The 20,387-nt window shown below is 51.0% G+C and overlaps 1 protein-coding gene across 1 annotated transcript in view; it reads left to right on the top strand.

Moving 5' to 3' along the window:
* The first annotated feature begins 4,495 nt into the window (after window positions 1–4,495).
* Window positions 4,496–20,387, top strand: part of SLC6A5 (solute carrier family 6 member 5) — a 48,981-nt gene continuing 33,089 nt past the window's right edge. The window contains exons 1-5 of the mRNA XM_066360552.1: window positions 4,496–5,017; window positions 7,644–7,779; window positions 10,652–10,783; window positions 11,120–11,293; window positions 20,068–20,209. Coding sequence (XP_066216649.1) covers window positions 4,496–5,017; window positions 7,644–7,779; window positions 10,652–10,783; window positions 11,120–11,293; window positions 20,068–20,209 — 1,106 coding nt within the window. The remainder of the gene's footprint in view (window positions 5,018–7,643; window positions 7,780–10,651; window positions 10,784–11,119; window positions 11,294–20,067; window positions 20,210–20,387) is intronic.

Genomic DNA, 20,387 nt, shown 5'->3' with positions numbered 1-20,387 from the left:
ATCCCCAGCCTCGGTTACAGCGCTCCTCTCCGGTCTTAGGACAGACTCAGGGCTGCCACCGATGGCCTGTTTTTCAGTAGACCACCATCCCGTTCCATACTGCGGGGTGGACACAGATTTTTAAAAATAGCTTATTTGCTTATCTGCAAAGGCGTAGGTAGGGGCAAATGATCGAGGGCAAAATCAATTCCATTTTTCATCTTTGACAAAGTAATTAAGGCCATAGTGGCCGCCTAATTCCGGCCGAATGGCTGCGCCGTGATGGATGCGGATTTACGGTCTGCTCGGCGGCGGCGCGCGGTCGGATTATCACCCCGAACAGGCGGCCGCGGGGGGCGGGGCGGAGGCCCGCGCCCTGAGTGCGCCTTTTATTCTAATTATTTCCCTTAACGCTGAGACTCCGTCCCTGACACTCACGGAGCACGGACACAACCCGATTCACGACGAGCTGCCCCTGGCCCGCTGCCCCAGCACGCTCCGTCCCGTCCCGCCCTCGGACCCGAGCGCGCAGCGGGGCTGGAACCGGTCCCTCCGCCCCCGCGCGGGACTCGGAGAGCCCGTTCTAGGCCGGCGGGCTCTGGACCCTCCCTCGGCTCTCCACGCGGCCCCTCCTCTCCAGAACCCGGCGGCTGGCAGGGGGCCGGTGGGAGCCAGAGCCCCCGCCTCCCCACCCCGGGCGGCCGCACTCCTCCTGCGTCAGCCGCCTCTGACGGGGCTGCCACGTGGCGGCCCCACGCAGGAACTCCAGTGCGCACTTGGGTGGGAGGGTCTGCGGGCTGAGCGTCAGGCCCGGGGACTGAGCCGGGGCTGGCGTCACTCGGACCCGGAGCCGCAGCTGGGCCCTCCTCCTGCTCCCGCGCGCGCCGGGGGCGTCGGTGCGCCGGGACGGGACGCAGGTGCGCGTGTGGAAGCACCTCGCACACGGCCTTTCGCCGGCCTGGCTCAGACACAAATTGAGGAAACTGGCCAAAGCCTTTCGTAGTCGTGACTGTCCCTGGTACCAGCTGGCCCGCGGCCCGCGGAGGGAGGCCTCCACTGAGGGTACGCCCCGTGGTGCGGTGGCCCGAGGCTGCGGGCTGCGCCTTAAATGCTCGCGCCCTGATTTGGCTCTGTGGAAACTGGGGTCTGTTTTTGAGTGAAGCTTCGGACAGGGCCCCCCTCCTCAGTGTTCCCTGCGGCTCCCAGAGTCCAGAGTGTTTCCCGGCGCCCACCCACCAAAACCGAAGCACGCGGCGCGCGCCGCCGGGGCTTCTCGGCCCTGCCTGCTCTCCCGACCCTGCTCCCGCCGGAGCCCAGCGCAGCCCCGCCTCTGTCTCCCGCGCTCGCTGGGTCTCCTGCGGAGTGGAGCCTCCGGGGAGAGTTAGAGGCCCCACCTCCCCGCCCTGCCCTGACCCTGTGGGAGGGGAGGAAAGATTTTCCAGGATCAAAGGACAGTTTATGTGCCTCAATTTCCCCAGCCTTAAAGATGGGAGTTTCTCAACGGTTGTTGTCAATGCTGAGATAATCCATGGGAAGTCCTTGCACAGCGGTTCAGTACTGAGAGCTTTGTAAATGTTAACTCAAAGCTACAATAAAACGTGGCCCGAAACCCGCAAGGCAACTCTCCAGGAAGAACGTATCCTCCCTCAATACCAGTGCAGACCCTGGGTCCCCGGCCGTGTGCCCTCCGAGGGCTCGGGCGGGCCGGTCTGTGAGCCCAGGCGTCCCAGCACTTGCGAGTCCCTGGAAGGTGGCGAGAGGGGCCGTCACACTGCCCTGGGCACCACCGCAATCTGCCGCGGCAGCTTCCCCCTGCGGGCGAGCGCGGAATTGTCCTCCCGCCGCGCGGGGATGGCCCAGCCGCGCGCCACGGCGCCGACCCCGAGGCGGTGGGTCGAGCTGCTGGCAGGAGGGAAGGGACAAAGTGCTTTCTGTAGCTCCCCATCCCTGAGGCCAGGGGCAATCCGAACCAGACAGCCCTGGGAGGCGGGGAAGGGTACCCGTTTACCTACAAATCCTCTTGTCATCCCCAAACTACGCCTTCTTTGTAACGGTGCTTTCAATTATAGCCATTGCTGTGAACGAAAAATAAAGTCCATCTTTGTATCGCCACGGCCACCCCCGCCCCCTCCGAGGGACGGCAGCACCCCCCCCCCCGAGTGGCGGCCAGGAGCCGGCCCTGCAGCCTGGGGGGCTGGGGAGCCTGATTTGGAGGGTCCTGTGCTTCCAAACCAGGTCTGGCTGCGGTGGGTTTTTATTGGAAGGGCCAAGAAGAAAGAACGAGTCTTCTTTGACCTAAGAACCAGGTCAGTGTTGGAGATCATTTCCTTTTTATTTCTCGAAAATATTTTTTTTTTTTTCAGAGGAGCTAAACACATATAATGAAAACAGTCATAATTTTACCCAGGAATTTTCTCTCGTGTTAATAGAGATGAAAGAGGAATGCGAGTGCGAGCCCTTAGTGTGCAGGTGGGAACCCAGGACACCTCTGACCCAGGTTTCTGGCAGGGAAGGGCTGGGAGAATCTGAAGTCGGCGCACACGCCCGTGGCTACCCCCTTAGAAAAGCGGCGCCCGCGTGCAGCCGCCATCGCGGAGCTGTGTCTGCTACGAGCAGACCCGCGACCGTTTTCGGGGTAATATTGTGTCATCCGCTGCAGATCTGGGGCTCTAGTGGAAGAGAAAGACGGAAACATGACGGCGATTGAACTCCTTCCCCTGCATCCAATCCGCTCTGAGCCTCGTCTTGGGTGCAGTGGGACGTGTCCCTCCCATGTCTCCCTTTAATTAGGGAGAGGCGAACTTCTGTCGTCCCCTCCAGCCGGCTTCGGTTTAGTAATCAGACCCACATGAGTCACGCCGAACACGCAGCCCCCGTCCTCCGGGAGTGACAACGACGGGCCGGCGTACTCGCGGCTGTTGTCCCTTTAAAACTCGAATCCATGGGGGTAATGATTTGTCAAACTTGTATTATCAAGAAAATGTCAGACGAAGGGCACCTTGCTTTGCACTGACGCAAACCTGGCCTTTCCCAAGGAGATATAGAAAGCGCCTCTCTTGCTGGAGCCCGAAGCCAGTCTTGTCGATCAGCTGGTTTCGTTCTTCTACCCAGTCAATCTGTTGCCGGTGTCAGATATGGTGAGTGTTTGCTTTTGTTCTTTTAAGAGACGGTGCTGCGGGGCTAAGAAGGGCAGATTCGTTTTTGAATACTTCGTTTTGAAATGTTCTGTGCATTTTGGAAGGAGGGAGGACAGTTGTCACAACCGTAGTCTTTGCGCTTGTGGACATCACCTGAGATCGAAGAGAGGTTTCCGAAAGCTGTGGAGCTGAGAGGTTGGCCGCGTCTCCAATCCGCGGGATTCCGGACACTGTCCTCGGTGCTGAAATCAGAGGCTGGTACCGAGGCTAGTCGCTCTGGGTCCTAGAGGCTATTGAGATAAGAACGCTTGCGGGAGTCAAGGTACTTAGATGGATTCAAATTAAGGAGTTCTGATGTGCGCACTCGTGACAGAAGTGCAGTTAAGGTGAAGATCAGACTATTCTTGCAGTATAATAGTAGTTATTGGTGCTAAATTTAGGAAGCCTTGAAAAATAACTCGAGGGGAGAAAGCAGAGGGAAAAAAAAAAAAAAAAACCACCGCTGACAATTCTTTTTATTTGAACTCAACTAGGAGAAAGCAAATGAAATTAGTCGTGAGTTTTGGTGCCCAAGCATGTGTGGGGCCAGGAGGGATGTCAGACTTCCGTGCACAGTTATCTTGGATTGGGGAGGAGGGATGCTTTGCACATCCTTTTACATGTGTGAGAATCTGGGATTGACTGTGGATTGTATAAAATAACAAACCTGGTGACTATCTTGTGTTTTGAGTCTGGTTTATTATTGTTGTTGGGTTGTTGGGGTTGTTATTTTGGTCGTGATCCTGATTCCTGCTTTCTCCGCTACCTGGAGGCAGGGGTGGGTTTGGGAGCACTGGGATTCGCACAACCGATTCGGCCTAAAATACTCGCAGGTGCCAAGGCATCAGCTTTGTGGCCACAGCTTGTCTATCGCTTATGGGAAGAAAAAAAAAAGGCAATGTGCATTGTTGAATGACAAAGGAAATGGGGCGGAAAATTAAAGAATCTTTCTACAATGGTGACGGGGACATGGGCATCCTACAGCCGTGATGTGAAACCCAAAGAGGACGGGGAGCTCGTGGCTCTAGGGCTATTCCACCCTCCCCGTCACCACTCCAGAACGCACTTTTGCCTCTTTTCCTAGTACTGCTCTATCAAGGAGAGGAGCATGAGCTTTCTTATGTCATCTGGTTACTGACCAGCCGGGCAAATTGAAACTACCGATTGCAGTTGGAAAAGGGGGAGGAGATCCAGATTTCAGTTTGTGCCCTGGATATATTTCTAGACCTGATTTGTGAACGTCTCTATGTGTAGATACAAGTAATTTCAAAGCTGCCTTGATTTTTTTTTTTTGCACGAATTTTACATTGTATTTGCAGGATTGCGGTGCTCCCAAGGAAATGAATAAACAACCAGCCAACAGCCTGGAGTCGGCCGTGGCGCCGGGCCACCGCGATGGCTCGTGCGCACCCAGGACCAGCCCGGAGCAGGAGCTTTCCGTGGCCTGCGCCGCGCCGCCGCCGCCGCCGCGGGTGCCCAGGTCCGCTTCCATTGGCGCCCAAACTTTCCAGACTTCGGATGCACGAGTCTGTGCGGCCGAAAGCCAGGGACTGGGGGCTTGCAAACTCAGCGGCCCGAGAGTGCCAGCGGCCTCGGCGGCTCTGCGGGACTGGAACGAGACTCACGGCGTGCCCGCGGCCCCTCCGGCGGGCCCCGGGCCCGGCAACGTGCTGCCGTGTAAGATTCCGGCCCTGCGCGGCCCGGAGGGGGATGCGACCGTGAGTGTGGGCAAGGGCACCCTGGAGCAGAACAACACCCCCGCCGTGGGCTGGGTGAACATGAGCCAGAGCACTGTGGTGCTGGGCACGGATGGCATCACGTCTGTGCTGCCCGGCAGCGTGGCCGCCGCCGCCGCCACCCAGGTAAGCGGGTTGCGCTCCGCCCTCGCCTCCTGCTCCCCAGGCGCGCGAGGCGAGCGGCCGGCCGTCGCGGGTGCACGTGTGCTGATGGGGAGACTGGTTGGCAGTGCCAGGTGATGGATGCGGGGAGCAGCTTCGGGGCTTCGGAAACTTGCACTGCGCTGGGGTCTCCAGTTCAGGGCAGGGGGGCTGTCGTGGCCCTGCCAGAGGGGTCGCGACCTCAGGAGCTTCCACAACCGTCCCTTCCCAGCCCCAGTGGCATAGGAAATCCTGGCGCAAACTGATCGAGCAGTCGAGGCAGGTAGACTCCTACCCTTTATGTAAACACGACTCTCCCTCTTGCCAATAACTGGATCTTTAATTTTTTTTCTTAATTAAAGAAATATATATACAGAGAAAAACCCGGGGGGAAGTAATAGCTTAAGTCATGTAGTCTTTTCAAAGAGAGGTACCATTTGTCACATGAGAACTCTCTTGATGAGAGATGAGTCTACATGAACTCAAGCTTCAGGGCCCTTCCAAACCCCAGTACCTAATTTTAGCATTACAATTTTGTATATTCTTCTTTTTTTAATCTTTCAAGAAGATTCAATTGTATAAACTTCTGGCTCCACAAACCTGAAACCTCCCCTGCATTTGATCCTCATGGTCAACCAGAAGCACGAAACACTCACAGAGCAAACCTCAATCCTGGGTTAGGAATAAGCAACGATTATTGGTGGCCCCCTGTCTTAGATAGGCTTCTGTCTTCTTCTCATTTCTTCCAATCTCTCTCCCTCCCCTGATCTCTTCTTTCCTCTGTCCTGTTTCACGTGCTTCAGCTCTTCCCTTTCCATTGCCTGCCTTTCCACTGTCTCCTCTCCTCCCTGGGTTCAAGAGTTAAGCATGTGGACCCACAGTGGTGGGTCCCTAAACCAGAACATCTACATGTCTGAGATTTCAGGTCTATACAGCCCTTCGGTTTGTAGTCAGTCTAGTGTTTGTTCTCTCTCTCTCTCTCTCTCTCTCTCTCTCTCTCTCTCTCTCATCCACAGGCCCATGCAGCAGGAGCTCAGCTGTTGGAATAAATAGAAATGAACATACATTTCAGCTTTCCCACTCGCCCATTTTGGGGGTCCATTCCTGGAACGTTTGTGTGTGTTAACTGCCTCTGACTGCATGTGCTCAACAGTGTGACCCCAGGTGGAGGCAGAATTTTGTTTCACATGTCTTGTCTAACCTCCGCACTGCGGCAAAAGCAGCTGAAACTCCCACCCTTTGAGCTCTGGCAGGATTAAAGTGGGGTTGGGACTGGAGGTTGGATGCACCAGGAGGAGTGTAGGGGGATGGTAGAGATGTTCAGTATAGAGGGAGCCCTGCATCTGCCCGTTTCAGCTCTGCCCATCTTTCTGTTGTTGTCTTCCTGACACCTATCTCAGCCCTCCTTCTTTCTCCGAGACTTTTCCCCCTGACGGCTGCATTTTCCTCCTCCATGGCCAGTGGGACAGTGTGGGTCATACCAGGTTGTTAGAATAAGAGGTGGAAGGTGACTGAGGAGATGACAGCCGTGCAGTAGCTTGGGCTGCAGAAGCTTTGTGGGGTGTCTGGTGTCCTGTACATTTCCAGAGTTTTATTTGAGGCAGTTCCACCCCGCCAGCCTTTTCTGCTTAGTAGCGAGGCATTCCAGAACCAGGTGCTGCCCCAAGAGAACATTTTAGTGTGAGCTTGCAGAGGTGTGCCCCAAAGGCCCAGAGACTGCTGGGGCTGGAAGGTGCCCCAGGGCACAGTTATTCTAAAGCCCCTCATTTTACTGAGGCTCAGAGGGAGCAAGTGGCTTTTGGTGGTGGTGGTAGGGGGTTTATCCAGCTGGTTAATGGTAAATTTAGTACAGAATTTAAGGTGTTAGATGTCATGTAATTTACCACATCGACCTGACCTTCTGTTTAATCTTTCTTGTTTAACCCCCACATTTTCCTTCTGCCCATTTCCCTTAGCCCAGTGATGAAAGTGTCCCCCCCCCCCCCCCACACACACACTTAAATTAGCGGACCAAGCAGACTCTGCCTGTAGGCTTGAGCAGGGGAAGTGAGGCAGTGGCTCTGGCTGGCTTCAGGCATTGCAGCTTTCTTCCTGGGCTTAGCAGACTCCAGAGGGAGAAGGGGCGGAGAAAGGGGTCTGCTGAGCGACTTGGGGAGGGAAGGGTTGGTTAGGGACCTGCTTGCTGGAGACTCTAGGCATGATATTGGGGGCCTGCTTGCCTAATAAACTCTTGGTCAGGGGTTGGGGATGGAGGGACCTGCTTGTGATCGACAGACTGGTTCAAGGTTTGGGGAAAGCTGCTTGCTGGTGTGCCCTGACTGTAGGATCTGGGCAAGAGGGGCTCGGCGGTCTGTTTGAGATGGAGGTCAGATCAGAGACGGGAGCTTGCTTGAGGAAAGACTCTCAGGGCAGAGTTGAAGGGTGAGGGTCCTGCTTGAATATGCATTTTCTCTTTGGAATTGGGGTCCTGCCTGCTGATGCATCCTTGGTTGAAAAGTGGGGGCCTGCTTGCTGGGAAAAGACCCTCAGCAGGGGGGAGGCTTGGAATGGGACCTGCTTGCTGACCAACCGGGGGCTGTTATCCGACAATGTGCTTTTCCGCCCCCAGGAGGACGAGCAAGGGGATGAGAATAAGGCCCGAGGGAACTGGTCCAGCAAACTGGACTTCATCCTGTCCATGGTGGGGTACGCGGTGGGGCTGGGCAATGTCTGGAGGTTTCCCTACCTGGCCTTCCAGAACGGGGGAGGTATGGCTTTTCCAGTCTTTCCGCCGTGGCGCTGCGGGGTGGGGGCTCGGGGGCTGGGGGTGGGGCCCGGAGCCCTGGGGTGGGCCTGGAAGGGAGGCTCAGGACAGCCTCCCCGCACTCCAGCCCCAGCCCCTGAGGCAGCGGGGCCAAGCAGAGGGTAACTGGTACCAGACACCAGAAGATGGAGTTCAGGGAAGAGGTGGGCCCTTAAGATCCCCCTCTGTTTCTGTGGGGGCCAGGGGCCGGCTGGTCCAGAGCTAAGTGGGCATTGATGCAGGGAAGTTCTCTAATTCGTTGAGTATTGGGGGGAAGAGCTTACTTCACACACCTAAATGACTTTGGAGCCAGTAGTTTGTGCTGTCCCGGACACCAAGTTAAGTAAAGACGCTTTAAGATTATAACTGGAAATGTCAGCGGACAAAGGAGACCTTGGGAATGGGCACTTGGGTGGTGCTGAACGCTGGCTGCAGGCGAACCAGAGGCAGTGAGAGGGCTGGGGGTGGTGCTCTCTCTCAGGAACCTCTCAGAAGTACTCCCACCCAGTTGTCCTCTTGGACACAAGCAGGGCCTATTGGACTAGCAAAAGCATTTAGCAAAACGAGTTTCATTTCCTTTGTCCTAATTGGGTGGAAGAAAATGCTTTTGAAAGAAAACTATTTCTGAAATGGCGAGGACGCCAGTTGAACCAGCAGGAGTGGCCAGGCCTCTAGGCTCTGTGGAGCCCCTGTGTGCCCAGAAGCAGTTCCGTGACACATGCCAGGCCTCTCTGCTTGCCCTCCCTACGTGGAGGGGCCGCAGGGCCAGTGGCTGCTTCCATGTTGGTTGACACGTCATCCTCTAGGAATAGGAATTTGCGCCTAGAACCCCCTCCCCCAGCTGTTCAACTGGACCAGGGAGGCCTGACACGTGCCCCTCACCCATCAGGTTAGGCAGCCTAAGTTTTATTTCATTCTGGTTTTGGTGTTTTGGTCTCTTGGGTGGGCTCCAGGCGGAATCTGGTGCCTAAGGATTATGGACAAGTGCTCAGCCAGAGGACAATTAACAGGAGAAAATAAATGTTCATGTCCCCTCCTCCCAATTCCAAATTAGGACAAGTTGATAAGTACTTATGAGAACCACAGAGCATCTGCAGCCAGGGTTGCCCTGGAAACTGAAGAACGAGTGCTGGCCACCCAAATACACACAGCACTCCCGCAGGGCTTCCGCGGGGTTCCCTAGGCCCGCGTGCAGGAGGTGGGCGGGACGTGCTATCCCAGGGCTTTTGGTGAAGAAAGGCGTCCGCATACAGGATCCGGGTGGGGAGGAGGGTCCAGTTAAGCGGCGCATTTTGCCGGTGAAAGTGCCTGTGCTTTGCTAGGCTGGTGTCCAGGAGTGCGGCCCGCGCACGTGCGCAGTGGCTCCCGGAGCTGTGCGGAGCCAGGCGCAGGGAGGCAGTGGCCACCTTGCCCCGCACTGCGGCTTGCACCCCGTAGCCCTCAGATCAGGTTGGAGAGCTCGCCTGCCTTCTCCTTCTGGGGCGCAGAGGGGAAGGACTGCACCAGGGGTCCCCAAACTATGGCCTTCGGGCCCCAATGCGGCCCCCTGAGGCCATTTATCCGGCCCCCGCCGCACTTCCGGAAGGGGCACCTCTTTCATTGGTGGTCAGTGAGAGGAGCATAGTTCCCATTGAAATACTGGTCAGTTTGTTGATTTAAGTTTACTTTTTCTTTATTTTAAATATTGTATTTGTTCCCCTTTTTTTTTTTTACCTTAAAATAAGATATGTGCAGTGTGCATAGGGATTTGTTCATAGTTTTTTTTATAGTTTGGCCCTCCAACAGTCTGAGAAACAGTGAACTGGCCCCCTGTGTAAAAAGTTTGGGGACCCCTGGGCTGCACAAACCACTTCTTTCCCAAAAACCCTGTCAGGAGAGGACAAAGCAGGACCCCTATTTTTACTCCTTTGCAGCCCAAGGCTGCTGCCCGGCCTCCTGAGACCCCCTCTGACAGCAGGGGGGTCTTTCCGGACTAGAAGGAAGTGGGCAGAGGTGAGCAGGAGTGACTAGAAGAAGATGAGCTTCCCTTTTGCTGGGCACAGTGTGCTGGGCTCTGTTGTCTCTCGTCCTGGGATTGGCCTGACCCATGCAACATCACTTCCTGGTCCAAACCTTTTCAAAGGTCCTGGCTATTCCCCAGGCCATCAGAATAACCTCACAGAATTTTTAAAGGGAAAGAACTCCACAGTTTAGATAAGATACCAACATAAATATGGTCAAGTGCTCAGTGTCTGTGGGAGGAAAGAGAAGGGAGACTTCTTGGAGGATGAAGCATTTGAGTTGACCTTAAAGAATGGATTGACTTCTTATATGGAGAGGGAGGGACAGAAATGGGGACCTGGCTACCTGTATGTCAGAGCAGGCCCAACTCTGGTTGGCAGAGGGTGTGCAGGTAACTCAGTTTATAACCAAGGAGGACGTCCACAGTCTAGCTTAGCAGATATTAAACCCTCTGGGGTCAGTGGGTATGGAAGAGAGGATAAGATTTCACCAAATTTGACTCCAGCAATGAGTCAAAGGCATGGATTTGTGGAACACTAGAAAGGCTTACTTTTGGGACATGGCAGTACTACAGTAAGAAAAAGACTAAAACCCAACGAGCTCGCACAGCCTTAGCAACTCCTGCAGTGGGGAATTGAACAAAGGAGTGTGTTTGCAGGGTACCCTTGTACTTTTTAAACGAGGGCTCTCCTGTGTCCCTGGGTGCCCGTGGTTGGGCTGGACCTCCCAAAGCTTCCTGGGAAAGGACAGGGAGCCAGCTCCGCCACAGAGGGGAAACGGGCCCAGGCCTGGCCTTGGCCTCCCAGGGCTCTCACTTCCTGTTCTCTCTTTCCAAGGTGCTTTCCTCATCCCCTACCTGATGATGCTGGCTCTGGCTGGGTTGCCCATCTTCTTCTTAGAGGTGTCACTGGGCCAGTTTGCCAGCCAGGGGCCAGTGTCCGTGTGGAAAGCCATCCCCGCCCTGCAAGGTAAGTCCACCCTGCCTCTCAGCCCCACCCAGCTCCCTCTGGCACCACACGGCCCCAGGGAGGGGCACCGACTTTGTGATCAATAGAACTTACCCCTTCCTTTTTTATTTGATCAATTGCACCTCTGGGGCCCTCTGAAGAATGACCCAAGACCACTTCTGGCATTGTTCTATTCTTGGCAGAATGCCTCAATGTCCTTGGTTAACACAGAAGCCACTCCACTGTTAGTGTATCCATCTGTAAGAGAGCTAAAACCTAGGTCCCCACCCGTGCCCAGTGGTAAGAATGCCATAGAACTTGGAGTGAAACGAATCCCTGGAAATTTTGCTTCCACAGGCTGTGGCATCGCAATGCTGATCATCTCTGTTCTAATAGCCATATACTACAATGTGATTATTTGCTACACACTTTTCTACCTGTTTGCCTCCTTTGTGTCTGTGCTGCCCTGGGGCTCCTGCAACAACCCTTGGAACACGCCAGAATGCAAAGATAAAACCAAACTTTTATTAGGTAAGTTTGGATATGCCTTCATTAGGAGTATTCATTCATTTGGTCATTCAGTAAAGATGAATTAAGCACATATTATGTTTTCCAGGCCCTATGCTAGGGGCTGGGGACACAGAGATTAAAAAATACCAAAACACTAGGCCCTGGCCAGTTGGTTCAGTGGTAGAGCGTCGGCCTGGTGTGCAGAGGTCCTGGGTTTGATTCCTGGCCAGGGCACACAGGAGAAGCGCCCATCTGCTTCTCCACCCCTCCCCCTCTCCTTCCTCTCTGTCTCTCTCTTCCCCTCCTGTAGCCGAGGCTCCATTGGAGCAAAGTTGGCCAAGGCGCTGAGGATGGCTCTGTGGCCTCTGCCTCACGTGCTAGAATGGCTCTGGTTGCAACAGAGCGACGCCCCAGATGGGCATAGCATCTCCCCCTGGTGGGCATGCTGGGTGGATCCTGGTCAGGTGCATGCAAGAGTCTGTCTGTCTGTCTGCCTCCCCCTGCTTCTCACTTCAGAAAAAAAACAACACAAAAAAACCTAAAACCAAAACACCAAATATACTTAATTCCAATATTTAAGAAACTCATGGCCCAGAAAGGAGTAATCAACTTGTTATTTGCTCAAGAATAGCTGGAGTGTTTGCTAAAAATGCAGATTTACAGGCCTACCAGAGAGTCTGATTTGTTAGATTTGGGGCATGGGGGGAATTGGAAAATTTGCATGTTAGCAAGGTCCTCAGGTGACATGTATGCATGGTACGATTTGAAAAGCAGTGGTGTCCTAGAGTCTAGGAGAGTGATACGAGTGATCAAAATCCCGGGTCCATATTTCACAAAATACTGCTCAGTACATGAAGTAAATATGAGAACAGACACTTCAACTGAAGACCTGGATGGAAATGTACCTACTGTAAATGAGAAGCGGGGAAGTCAGCCTGGGGAGATAGGGAGTATTCCTGGAGGACTGTTCAGACCTGAAATCCACCAGCACTTGAGGACTTGGGCGAAGCTGCCAGCTTGTCGGGTCAAGGGCATGAGAGCGAATGTGGGGAGGCACAGGCACATCTGTCAGCGAGGCTTTCTGGTCCATAAAACATCTCGGCCCCTGAGGGTACGTGTATCTGTGTCAGGGAACTTCTTTTCTCCAAGTCTGAGTTCTCCTCAATTGAAAAGCAGAAACAGTAACAATATCCTTCGTGTTGCCTTCCTCATGGGATTGCTGTGAGGGGAAAGGAAATGAATGGATATGCTAGCAGCTGGGATCTGTCCCCTTCAAAGGCTCTGCTCATGTTAACAGGTGCTGTACACAAGTGGTTTCTTCTTTCCCTAGATGTTCTTCCATTTCCCTTAAACTGATCAGTGCTGAGGCCAGAATCCTGTGATCCCAGCACAATTGGCTCTTAGTGCTGGCCTCCAGATCTGCTCTTTGGCCCTTACAGAACTAGGAAATTATTTAATTCCTGAAGTGTATTAACAGAGAAAGTGCATCCTTCCCTCCCACACCCGCAGAGAGGTGCAATTACCTAGACCCAGTCATTCACACTGGGATGTTTTTACACACAGTCACGTGCATGCACACCATAACCAAGCTCTGCCTGGAGAAGCTTTGAATAAGACTGAAGAAAGCTAAAACTAGGAAACTAGGGACATATGACTATTAAAGTCAAACCTTGTGCACCTGGAAGTGCTCACGAATGGCAGATGGGGATTTGATAGATGGGGATTTGTGGAGGTTCCCAGGTGTGTGGCTCACTAGTAGTATGACCAGAAGTGTCTCCTAGCCTCTATGGATCTGAGTGTCCTCATCTTTTTTTTTTCTTTTGTGACAGAGACAGACAGAGAGAGCGACAGATAGGGACAGACACAAAGGAGAGAGATGAGAAGCATCAATTCTACACTGTGGCTCCTTAGTTGTTCATTGATTGCTTTCTCATATGTGCCTTGATGGGGGGGCTGCAGCAGAGTGAGTGACCCCTTGCTCAAGCCAGCGACCTTGGGCTTAAGCCAGCGACATTTGGGCTCAAGCCAGCGACCATGGGGTCATGTCTATGATCCATGCTAAAGCTAGTGACCCTGCATTCAAGCAAGTGATCCTGCGCTTAAGCAGGTGACCTCAGGGTTTCGAACCTGAGTCCTCTGCATCCCAGTCTGACACTCTATCCACTGCACCACCGCATGGTCAGACCTGAGTGTCCTCATCGTTATAATCTCCATGTTGACATATTCTTAGGACAGAGCAGTGGTTTTCAGCCCAAGCTGCTAAATGTTAGAATTACCTGGGGAACTAACAAATTCAACCATCACCGGTGTCCACATCAGACCAATTAATTTAAGTAATCTGGGATGGGGCCTAGGAGTCTGCACTGTTAAAGTTCCCTGGGAGCAGCCAAGGGTAGGAGACAAGAGGCTGCAGTCTGCCCATGTCCTAGTGGTCACCTCTGACCTGCTGCCGAGAGAAGGAATCCCACCTGGCATCTGTTTACAGATCCACGACCAAAAGTCAGCTGCCAAAGTGGCTCTCTGAGAATGGCTGCCCTGTTAAGCAAAGTGTGTTTTCCAGGATGTAAGGTCTGGCATGGAGAAATAGCTCAAGGTCATCCCAGAGCCCAGCTGTTCTTTCCAGATAGTACCTGGGAGGGGAACTGGGGAGTCACTTTCCAGGGGACTGCCTGCAAGAGGAGGCCTGTCACCTTAATTCGGTCTCTATGGGAGCTTCCTTGGGGACTTCCTTCAAGGATCATGTGGGTCTTAGTGATCTGTGCTGGGCCACTGTCCCCCAAGAGGGACAGTAGTTCAGAAACATCATTTTGCTCTACTAATAATATCCATTAATATGTGTGGAGCACCTTAACACCTAATAGGTAGCATCACTTACTACACACCGAGTGTCATGTTAAACCTTCTTGCTCATATTACCAATGTTAGCATGGACAACAAGCCAACGTATGGCTCCCAATATTATTTCCTTTTTACAGGTGGAAAAAATTGGAGCTCAAGGTCATAGAGTGGTAGACTTGGGATTTGAACCCAAGTTTGCCTGCCTCTCTAGGCCCTGGTCCTAACTACCATGCCAAATGCTCCCCAGACTACAGAATAGCATCATAAACAACGTCTCTGCTATTCCTGATAGGCCTATCAGCTCTGAGGAGCAGGTGACATGATTACTGTTTTATAGGTGAGAAAGTGAACTTGAAGGCTCGGAGAATGGAAGTGTCGGGCTGTAGTGAGAAGGGACAACCAGCACTGTGATCTGAGTCTCCTGACCCCTGGTACTCAGCTCATCCAGGGTTCCTGAGAGGCCCTGGGCCCGCAGGCTCTACTCCATTGGTCCCGACACCAGTGCAGGTGTTCCCTAACGATTTGTAGCTGAGGTTCTGTTGGGCAGAATGGAAGCTTGTCTGGACAGTAGTTGGACTTAGTAATTCTACTTTGGCGGATTTATCTTAAGGGGGGAATCAGAGGCACAGTTAAGGATTATACATGATAGTTCATTGCAGCCACACTTCCAATCCTGAAAAACACTGGAAACACTTAAGCATGTGACAAAAAATTCAAGTAATTACTGAATAGTTCCATGGTTCCAATAAATTATAGTGCATCCATATGATAACGTTTTCCATAGTAATTAAATATCAATATCCATAAAATATAGGAAAATCCTCACAACATTGTTAAATGTAAAAACAGGATACAGAGTTATGGTATATTTTTATTTATCTTAACAATACGTGCATAGATAGGAAACATGTAGGAAGGCGATACACAGAATGTTAACTGGCAGCTTTGGGGGCATGCTTGTCTAGATTATCTGTCATGGACATATATTTATTCTATCATCATGGAAATGTCTCTGATTATACCTTTTCTCTTAAAGCAGGCTGAGCACCTAGACGAGGCCAGGCATGTGAGAGGGGGTGCCCCTGGATCTGTGGTTTCCAGTCTGACTCACAATCAGCCAGGAAGCAGTACAGGTGGAATAAAGACATTACACAGCTAAGCTCCTGGTGGAGTGGTACGAACCAGAAAGACTACAGAAGCTCAGAGCAGAGAGGGACAATGGACCTTTTCCACTCTGATTATTCCCTAGGAGCATATGGACAGGCTGAGCAGATTTGACTTCATATGTTAAAAAGTGAGGGGTTTTGTGCGGCCCCCACCCCTGATCTGTTCTCTGTGTCATCTACACATGACTGTGCCCCCTTACTGGGGCCAGGCTCTCCCTCACAGAAGTAATATTGATCCTTTGGGGACTTGGGGTGACCTAGCAAGGGTGACTGTAGTCCGATTGCAGAGACATGGGTGGGCTTATAGCTCCACTGCTCTGATGGACAAGTCGGGAGACCAGTCAATGGATGTCCCAGACTCTCTCCCAAATGGCCATTCTGAGAGAGAAAAAGCAGCAACTCCTTCCCTTAGAACAGTGTTCCACAAATAACCTTCCAAGTTCACCCTCTCCCTCACAACCCTGTAACCACCTTACCCTCGTGATAGCAGGCAAGTAACTAGTCCCAGGAGAGGGGATAGATTGCCCGCCATTATGACCTTCAATCACAGCAGGAAGGTATTTACCCCAGAGTCCCCTCAGCATCTCTAGGGACAACTGCCCAGGGCTCTGCCTCACTGTCGAGATGCCAGAGCCCGGACACCCACGCCAGCCCCAGAGAAACTTGTTCTTGAGTAGAAGCAGAGTTTGCCACGTATTTCTAAGGTGTATTTTGTAAGAAAGACTGTCTTCCTTTGGGGGAATCAGCCACCTAGGTGTCTGTAATGGAGAACAGCTAATCCATGCCCTGCCAAGTGAGACCAGCGACTGCTCTGTGAAATTAGGGAGCTAGCTGGGTCATTTACAATGGGAACCACATAAATACCATTTCTATTTCTGGAATGGCTTAATTTTCATTAGAACTTTAATTAAATGATTCTTTTTCTCCCTAGCCTTTCATGTGCTTTCATTTATTAGTAATTGCCAGAGTAAAGAGAATCCCATTCGAACAGCTTCCAATTTAGAGTGATCATTATCGCTGTTCTTTGTTCAGGGTTGCTGGGCCGCGGAGCTCTCTGGTGACTCGGCCGCTGGCCGACCTGAAGGCGCGGAAGCTCGCTTCTGCCATCCAGTGGTAGGAAGGGATATTGCAGGGGGCTGGAGGCTGCAAGGCGCCCTGCTGCAGTGCTGCAAGAACGCCGTGACCTTGCACTGCTGCGGCTGCAGTGGTCCAGAGACTCTCTGGGGAGGAAGCTGCCAGCGTGCTTCCCAATGACACTTTTGGAAGCAAGCTATTTGGCGTTTGCCCACATGTTAGCGAGCTCTTCAGTCTTAAGGACTGGATGTGCTTTTTTTGGCAGGAGAGCAAGAAATAACTAATGTGCTTAAGTGACAGAAAAAGGGATATGGATGGGACTTTAAGTATCTTCATTCAGATCACTGCTACCACTATGCTTCCTCGATGGATATTTGATAGTTATGAGTTCAGAATTCTCTTGGAACACTGTTATTTGAGTAGACTAGAGAACAAAATAGTGAACAAGAAGTTATTTTGAAACCCTAAAAGCAGTGGTTCTCAAAACCAGGAGGTTTTACAGGAGACATTTGTCTGTGTTTATAGACACTTTTTGGTTGTCACAGCTGGGGGCTGGATGCTCCTGGTATCTGATGGGCAGAGGCCAGGGGTGCAGCTAAACGTCATGCAATGCCCACCACATCCCTGCAACAGAGAATTATCTGTCCAAAAGGTCAGTAGCACTGCTGTTAAAAAACTCAGGCCTAAAGAACTAATCAAAGGGAAGAGATTGTTCTAATTGTTATTTTAATTTTTATGCAGTGTTATGAGCTATTCTGGGGGCTGTGCAGGAGGCAGTCGGTAATTGATGACTGGCAAGCAGGATTGTGGGAGATGAGGATGAGGCCTAGAGGGGCTCACCCCATGAAATGGTACAACAGTAATGATTTGAGTTATAGATAAAGTTTATTGAGTCCAACTGTGTGCTGGGCATTGTATGAATTTTTTTTCATCTCTGCTCTCACTTAATTTGGTTCTTGTACAGATACAACTGTCATCCAAAAACGGAGACCTGCAGAGATAAAGGAACTTGTCTAAACTCTTAGGGGTTGTGGAATTCCTGAACCCAGAGTTGCATCCACTTTGCTATTTCACAGAGGGCAGAAATTGGAAGGCTATGCACCAGATTAAGACTGCAAGTGCTTTTTCTTTGACTCACAATATTTAAAAGCAACTTGAACTTCTATCTCACATTTTATTTATTTTATTATTATTATTTTTTTAGATTTCATTTATTCATTATAGAGAGGGGAGAGAGAGAGAGAAGGGGGGGAGGAACAGGAAGCATCAACTCTCATATGTGCCTTGACCAGGCAAGCCCAGGGTTTCGAACTGGCGACTTCAGCATTTCCAGGTCAACGCTTTATCCACTGCACCACCACAGGTCAGGCATATCTCACATTTTAAAATGAAGAGATTTTATGTAAATATCCAGGTGTTTTATATATATATATATTTTAATTTTTTTAATTAATTTATTATTATTATTATTATTATTGCCAGAATATCTGGAAAAGTGTATGGCACTGATTGGCTGGAGTACTCTTTGGGTGGCACTGATTGGCTAAAGTACTCTCTGGTGTGCCAGAGGCCCTACCTCTCCTTATTACCCCCTATTTTATGCCCTCCCCATCTGTGTCTCCAGTGGCTTCTGAAGGTGTTGAGTGTATGATCCCGCCTTGCTACCCCAGAGAAGAGTGTTTAAGTGCAAGGCTTTTAAAGAGGGGGTGTTTGTTAGCCTCCTGGTTTTGCTCTATGACCTTGGCCCTGGAGAAGTATCTTTCTCTGTAACGTAGAGATAACATAAAAATACCTACTTCATAGGGGTGATGGGAAGCTTCAATTAGTTAATATATATAAAGCAGCTAAAATAGTACCTGGGGAGTGCCACTTAAGTGTTGTTGCTGTAACTTTTTGATCCTTTATAAAATAGTATCCTTTGGGATAAGTGCTGGTAGACTATTTAAATTATCTGTCAAGTGATCAGTATTTATAAAGTCAGAAAGACAGTTTAGCATGGTCAGAAAGGCTTCAGCTTCTTTCTATTTAAAAGGAGGAAAATAATATATACCTCCCAGGTTTTATGAGGATTTCACAAGAAAATAATTGTTAAAGTGTCTAGTACTGTGCCTGACAGATTGAGACTCGCATGGATAGTTTCCTTTCCCCATTCCAGCCTGGGTCAGGCACTTTCAACCTTGACACGATTGACATTTGGACAAGGTTATTCTCCGTTGTGGGGGGTTGTCCTGTGCACCATGGGATATTTAGCAGCATCCCTGGCCTTTGCCCACTAGATGCCAGTAGCTTCCTGTCCTCTAGATGTAACAACTAAAAGTGTCTCCAGACAGTGCCAAGTGTCCCTGGGAAACACACTCACCCCCAGCTGAGAACCACCAGGGTCGGTCCTGCTGCAGGCTCACAAGCACACTGCACAGCCGCCGTCTCCTCTAGCCATGTGAGTGTGTTGAAGCAATGTTGCCTGTATCTTAGAGCAGTGGTCCCCAACCCCCGGGCTGCGGACCGGTACCAGTCCGTGGGCCATTTGGTACCGGTCTGCAGAGAAAGAATAAATAACTTACATTATTTCCATTTTATTTATATTTAAGTCTGAACGATGTTTTATTTTTTAAAATGACCAGATTCCCTCTGTAACATCCGTCTAAGACTCACTCTTGATGCTTGTCTTGGCCACATGATACATTTATCTGTCCCACCCTAAAGGCCGGTCTGTGAAAATATTTTCTGACATTAAACCAGTCCATGACCCAAAAAAGGTTGGGGACCACTGTCTTAGAGTACTTACTGTATGCTGGCCATCCGTCCAGGCAGTGGGTTCACGGTAAACTTACAGTAAGCTTCTGTGGCCATAGCTCTTCAGGAGGTTTGCTTACGTCTGATTGAATCCGCCTCTGGAAGCCTTTTACTTTCTCTGGAGTCCTAAGGATCTGGGTCTGAAATTGGTTCTCTTGAAGTCTCATTAGTTATGTGATTTCAGGAGTTTCTTAACCTCTTCTAGCCTTTTCCTCATTTAAAAGGAGAGGTAATAGTACCTAGGCCATTGTGAGCATTAAATGAGATAATGCCTGCAAAGTCTAAAGTGCTTAGCACAGCGTGTACCGCATAAGGAGTGCTCTGTAAATGAGAGCCACTGTTCTCAGTACAAATCACTGCTACGACTAAAGCATAATTCTGTGGTTCATCTCCATCTAGCTCAGCTCAGTTAGTACTTTCTCAAAGCTACTCTTCACTATATGGCAAATCTTTTTGGCTTTTATTATTATTATTATTCAGTGAGAGGAGGGGAGGCAGAGAGACAGACTCCTGTATGCACCCTGACTGGGATCCACCCAGCAAGCCCAGTAGGGGGCACTGCTCTGCCCATCTGGTGCCTTGTCCCATTGCTCAGCAACCGAGCTCTTCTTAGCACCTGAGACAGAGGCCATGTAGCCATCCTCAGCACTCAAAGCCAACTTGCTCCAGTCAAGCCATGGCTGCAGGAGGGGAAGAGAGAGAGAGAGAGAGAGAGAGAGAAGCAAGAGGGTGGAGAAGCAGATGGGCACTTCTCCTGTGTACCCTTACTGGAAATCGAGCCCAGGATGTCCACACACTGAGCCAACGCTCTACTGCTGTGCCAAGTGGCCAGGGCAGCTTTTGTTTTTAAATTGCTGCTAAGACACATATGTGTATTTTCTGCATAGATGTTGCCACGTTTCCAATCTGTCCTCTCCTAAACAGATTCCTGTATCATCAGTGACCATCCCAAAATACAGATCAAGAATTCAACTTTCTGCATGACTGCCTATCCCAACTTGACAATGGTTAACTTCACCAGCCAGGCCAACAAGACTTTCGTCAGTGGGAGTGAAGAGTATTTCAAGTAAGATGGCTTTTTAAAAAAATTTTATTTTTATTTTCTACAAGAAATCCAGTGAATTAATGATCCCTAAGCATGCAGACTGGAGGTGTCGGTGGCCAGAGGGTGGGTTGCCTCCCTCCGCACCCTCCCTAGCTATGCGCGTGATCAGTGAGGAAGACGTTTTCCCTGCTTGCTTCTG

This window comes from Saccopteryx leptura, chromosome 1 (assembly GCF_036850995.1).
Source record: "Saccopteryx leptura isolate mSacLep1 chromosome 1, mSacLep1_pri_phased_curated, whole genome shotgun sequence".
Taxonomy (NCBI): domain Eukaryota; kingdom Metazoa; phylum Chordata; class Mammalia; order Chiroptera; family Emballonuridae; genus Saccopteryx; species Saccopteryx leptura.
Note: the sequence above shows the minus strand (reverse complement) of the source record. Positions and strands in the feature narration are given on the sequence as shown.